This window comes from Schistosoma mansoni, chromosome 6 (genome assembly GCF_000237925.1).
Source record: "Schistosoma mansoni strain Puerto Rico chromosome 6, complete genome".
NCBI lineage: Eukaryota > Metazoa > Platyhelminthes > Trematoda > Strigeidida > Schistosomatidae > Schistosoma > Schistosoma mansoni.
Genome location: NC_031500.1, coordinates 354,484 through 360,684, shown reverse-complemented (window position 1 = coordinate 360,684; position 6,201 = coordinate 354,484). Strand labels below are relative to the sequence as shown.

General features: G+C 37.8%; 1 protein-coding gene across 1 annotated transcript in view; it reads right to left on the bottom strand.

Annotated features, from left to right (window-relative positions):
• Positions 1-357: 357 nt before the first annotated feature.
• The window catches only part of Smp_074150.1 (putative annexin), a 29,768-nt gene continuing 23,924 nt past the window's right edge, over positions 358-6,201 (bottom strand). Inside the window, exons 8-10 of the mRNA XM_018797855.1 lie at positions 4,386-4,461; positions 2,939-3,051; positions 358-552 (exon numbers count right to left, since the gene is read on the bottom strand). Of these exons, the coding sequence (XP_018652855.1) occupies positions 412-552; positions 2,939-3,051; positions 4,386-4,461 (330 nt within the window). The 3' untranslated portion in view covers positions 358-411. The remainder of the gene's footprint in view (positions 553-2,938; positions 3,052-4,385; positions 4,462-6,201) is intronic.

Sequence of the window (6,201 nt, the reverse complement as noted above, 5' to 3'; positions counted from 1 at the left end):
TTCGTATCCCTCTTACCATCCTTGAGTTATGCCCTGTCTATCAACTACTATCTCCCACATTCACAGCCACATTAGGCTAGATCTTGTACTTTCTATTTTATGCTACGATGTGATCTGTTTGTTTGGTATATAAACCCAGAGTATGTTTGAGATAAAAGATTCATACTACAGAGGCTGTTATTTATGTTCTGGATTTAATTGATGGGCTAGGCAGAAAGCAGGATCGATAAGTACTCAAGACTGCTCATACGGGTTTCGTGTATCATTGATCCTATCGATAATTCACTGCTCTCTCCGATTGGCGGTATTATCACATTATACCTTAACAGAGTATCCAGACGGACACAAGATATAACAACATTAAGTAGAATGACAAAGATTAATATAATTGATGATATTTAAAGTATATTATTATTGTTGTTGATTATATATTTCACCCATTAGAACACATAAGGTTCTACGATAATCACCTGATGTATCATCTTTTACTGCATTCAATAATGATTTACCATAAATTGATTCATATGCATCCATTATATCTTGAAGATCAATCTTTATATAATGTGTTGGAAGTCATTTCAGAGACAGAGGGTAAAGAGAAAGAGAGAGAGAGGTCAACATGAAATTATAATCGAATGTACTTTAGAAAAAGAAGTATTAGTTCATTTACACTTACTTACTTACGCTTGTTACATCTCGTGGAGGAGCATAGGCCACTCATCAGCATTCTACATCCAACTCTGACCGGGGCAATCCTTTCCAGTTCTTTCCAGTTGTTAATCATCCTTTTCATATCTGCTTCTATTTCTCAGAGTAATGTATTCTTTGGCCTTCCTCTTTTCCGCTTCCCTTCAGGATTCCAAGTTAGGGCTTGCTTCATGATGCAGTTTAGAGATTTCTTCAATGTATGTCCTATCCACTTCCAATGTCTTTTCCTCTTCAACTGGAGACTGGTTATTCCTCTCTGTTTTGATGGTATCCAACCAGTGAATGTTGAGTATTTTGCGTAGACAACTGTTTATGAATACTTGTACCTTCTTGACGATGGTTGTAGTAGTTCTCCACGTTTCAGCTCCGTATAGTAGGACTGTCTTGACGTTCTTGTTGAAGATTCTGGCCTTGATATTGGTTGACAGTTGTTTTCAATCCATATGTTCTTCAATGGTAAGAAAGCGACCCTTGCTTTGCCCATCCTCGCCTTTACTTCTGCATCAGATCCTCCTTGTTTATCAATGATGTTTCCCAAGTACGTGAGAGATTCCACATCTTCCAGAGTTTCTCCATCAAGTGTGATTGTGTTGGTGTTCCCCGTGTTGTATTTGAGAATCTTTCTTTTCCTTTGTGAATGTGGAGGCCTATCGATGCGGAGGCTGCTGCTACATTAGTTGTCTTCATCTGAATTTGTTCGTGTGTATGGAGTAGGAGGGTTCATTTACACTTAACTTTGATTTATTCTTTATAGGTTTCTATGCTAAGGAGTTAATGCTGATGTTATCAATTTCTTAAAAGAAAATAAATCAAGAAAGGGAGGTTTATTGGACATATATCTCAATGACTGAGAATAAATCAACTAATCAGTTCTTGATTTAGGTTAAGCGACTAGATAGTATATCACTTTCTGACAAATATTATGGATAAAATCTACTCACACAAACTTGTACTGAGTTGTTATACTATGAGAAACTAACTCATGAGTACAGTTTTCAAGCCAGGACACGCGTTTTGTTGTATTTGGGACTCATCAGCTGGACGTATCTGGATGTGTATTGATGCTCACACTAGGACTCGAACTCGGTATCGTCCGCTCCAAATCCCAACACACTGTTTACTGACCAGCTGAGACTGGATCGCCGCTAGTTAGTTCAATGGTACGGTGTTTATGTTATATATTTTAAAGGTTTGAATCATCTCGGTAGCATTGGAGCTTGAAGCAAAAGGTACTAAGTCCCAGTCTCATTGTTAACATCAGTGATACATTCAATTGATAGGTTCCAGATAAGACAAAGCGCGCGTCCTGGATCCCACTGCTAGTTGCATAAAACCTGTGACAAAATAGGATGCTTATATGCCAACAAAGACTGGTTGAAAGTTCGATCCTGAATACAACGACGGGGTATATCAAACCCGTACTAATAATGATGTGAAGAATGGAATACTGAATTATAACTTCCATCGTAGACGACTGTTTCATCGTTGTTATGTATCGAAATCAATAAATACAGACTCAATGATTCGAAAAGAAATCATATATATATATATATATTAGTTGTTTAGATCTTATTGATGTTTAGGACTGTAATTGATCATTCTCTTTTGGGATATGTGCATCTTTTGCGGACTACCTCAATATGGACACCAAGTTATGATCTTTTTTAGAGACTTATGGTGGCTGGGAGTTCAATCCAGGACGATCTTTTCATTCTTTTTTTGGACTCGTCAGCTGGGTGTATCTGCGTGTCCTGGATTACACCGCTAGTGACCATATATTTCTGTTTATAACTTGGAAAAGAGCTCTGGAATTTCTAATGAATAACTGTGACATGTAGAGTTTAATCATATTGGGTGCGAAATATGGTTCACCACTGTCATTTGGATTATTGCGAATATACTGGAGTGGCCTAGAAATATTGTATAACTGTCTTCGGCTTGATTCGTGACTGGTTCATTGGTGCTCAATACTAAAGAGCCTCATACTATGATGACACAGCTATTCAATGTTCATTAGTTTTTGGTTGTCTAGTTTAAAGTCAATTTGGTCTAGAGATCCTGGGTCCGAATCTCATGAGGCGGGATCGTGGATGCACACTGCTGAGGAGTTCCAGAATAGGATGAAACGGCTGTCCAGTGCTTCCATGTTTTCCATTGTGGTCTAGCCTGAATTGACTCATGATCTCAACTATTAAAATCAAACAACATTTTACAAATCATATAAACTTACTTCAGAACGTGTAATTAATAAACGCATTAATGCATAATCTTTTGTTCCTAAACCAGCCATTGAATCATGTAACCATTCAGCAATTAGACTAGGACGATCGATTGCATATCGTACTAAATGAAAAGTGAATTAACAAAGAACAATCATAGAATTTTATGTGTGGTATCAAAGAGATGATTTGTATACATATCTGAAGAGCATGAATACTTCTAGTTATTAGACCTGAGATAAAGGCAATTACCACTCATTCTATTACTGTGGTGTATGCTACTTATGTTGACAGATATAAGTAGTATTAAACATCAATCAAAAGTGGAATGTCTGGGAGTAAAAGGTTACGAAAATTTGAGAGAAGGGCTAGCAATGGGGTCCAGGGCCCGTGTTTCATCCTGTTTAGGACTCATCAGATGTATTCACATACATTGAATAGTTGATGCGTCCTGAATTTCACTGTAAGCCATTATCCATCTCTGCCTATATAGCTTGTGTCCTAAAGCAGTATTCAGGAAATCCGCTCAGAATACCTAACTAATGATTAGATCTATTCACTAATTAAACATAGGAATCAAATATTAATCAGTGTATTATCATCACGAGTGTCTTATATCTCACTAGATCATATGGATTGTTGAAGACTTTAAAAAATGAGACTGCGGAAAGTTATCCCCTATCAAAAATATATAAACTAATAACAACACATTCCATATATATAATAATAATTGTTTGAAGTTAGACATTAACACCGTTGAATGCCGCCTCAATTGTCTAGCGGTTAAGCGCTCGCGCATGAGACTGATAGGTTCTGGGTTCGAATCTTGCGAGACGGGATCGTGAATGCGCACTGCTGAGGAGTCCTACAATAGGACGAAATGGCCGTCAAGTACTTCCAGGTTTTCCGTGGTGGTCTAGCTTCAATTGATTTATGATCTCAACTATATAGAATAATTTCCGAAAAAAGAGAACTCTTGAACAGTTGTTTACTTCTAGTATAGTAGTTATCCATGGGGCGGATACATTACCCCAATGCAGCGGATCTTACCCAGGACCTTTGGTCTAGTGATAATGCCTGATCAGTAGAGTTTAAACTTGTAGAGTGTGAGGGAGATACTCACCAAAGACAATAGAATATGGTGTAGCAATATGGTAAATTGATTGAAGTTAAACTTGTACATGATTGAATTACAAAACAGTAATTTATAGGTTAAGAGTTTGCGGACGATATTGAAGGTCGTGGGTTAAGTCCTCAGTGGCACAGTTATGGAAGCGCTCTTCTGATGAGTCCCGTACTAGGACGAAACAGCATATCGATGCTTTCATGATACCAATGGTTATCCAATTTAAATCAGTTCGTGATCTTCATAAATCTCAACAATCTTCATGACTTCATACCGAAAATTATAAATTTTTATTCAAACAACAATCGTAATAAGTATGCCTTTAAACTTACAGACGGCAACAAGAAGTTTACGATAATCACCTGATGTCTCTGATTCGATATGCTCCAATAAAGTTTTACCATACATCTAAAACATTAGAAGGAAATAAAGTTTAATTTAAACTAAACTCCAGAAGCTTTTAACCTGGACATTAATCTTGATCTCACTAGTGATTGGCCTCAAGGTAGAAGGTGTGAGTGAATTTATTATTCATTCATTTAAACACATAAATATTGGTACAAAGGGGTACCAGATATACATGCGCCACAAAAATCTTATTTGATTTGTGTGATGGCTGTGATACTGCCCAGGTGCCCAAACTGAAGCAGATGTTTTTCTTAGGGGCCCACACCCGGAGCCTTTGACCTTAAGGTCTGATCCACTACGCAGTGGGGCATCGTAAGGAGATGCAGTCCCATGATAGCCGGTGACCAACGATTGATTCATACACCAATTGTTCCTTCAGGATACTGGAGCCCATGTACACCATTGGTTTGGAATCATGGTTTTCCAACTTCCCTAGGTGGACTTTCCGTGTCCACCAACCCGGTTGAAGCACCGGACATTCTATTTTCGTCCTCTCACTTTCGTGAACAACACCCTTGCCACGAGAAGGCAGTGAGTAGGACTTCCTTGACAGAGGCTATATGTGCGTGACCATGTGAGAGCATTTGGAGAGGGAGAGCGTACTCTCCCCATTCTCGGCCGTACCAGGGTATTTTGGGGGCAAAACAGCTATTGAATTTATTCTGTTTTTCAAATGTTTACCAGATGATATCATTATGTAACGAAAAACTTTCTTTATATTTAAAATTAAGGTTTTCGTTATTCGTTAGATGTATCACTTCTGTAAGACTATAATTTATGGACGAACCAATCAGATTTAAGATAGCAGATCTTAGATTTTGGCGCGAAATTCATTCACCCCTTTGACTGAATACCATTTTGACACTAATCATTCTCTATTCTCGTTCTCTTCTCTTCGATTTTCTAAACCTTCTGCCTCCGGGTATTTCACTTTCGATTGCTGACATATGGTACTTATATCTGTAGACATCAGTAGCGCACACCACAGATGAACATTCCAGGGTCATTTTAGTAATGTTCAAAGGTTGTACATAGATTAAAGTTTCACTATCAATCTTTATCATATCAGAACAACCGATCTTTCACTAGGAAATGATTTCAAGTTGGTTATAAAACATATCTCTGATGCAGTCACAATGACAGAAGATTGACATCAGTAATTCAGATGAAGATATTAAAATTGATAAGGATCTCATTTATAATCATTTGTAGCTTGATGTATTAGTCATTAGATTATCATAAGCTTGTCTTTTGAATATATACATGTATGTTAACATTCAAATCGGCCTGTAGCTTCTCCGGCGGCTACTGTCGGTCACAAGCCCGAATAAAGGAGGAGGGTTAGGCATGGGGTTAGCGACCCCATCTCGTAGAAAACGATGTATAGGTTTAAAAACTAAGTATGCTCTATACTTTGATGATTGATTCTTTAACATTACTTCTTATAGATTCCTATAATTCAAGGATTTCAACCAAGTTTGATTTCCAGTTATCAAAGGAATGTCTAATTACATATAGTTAGAATAACTTATTTGTACTAAACAAATCGTTAATTTTATATAGTTGAGGTCATGAGTCAATTGAAGCTAGACCACCATGGAGAACCTGGAAGCACTGGGTGGCCGTTTCGTCCTATTGTAGGACTCCTCAGCAGTGCGCATTCACGATCCCGTCTCGCAAGATTCGAACCCAGAACCTACCAGTCTCTCGCCAGAACACTTATCCTGGGTTCTGTGTTCA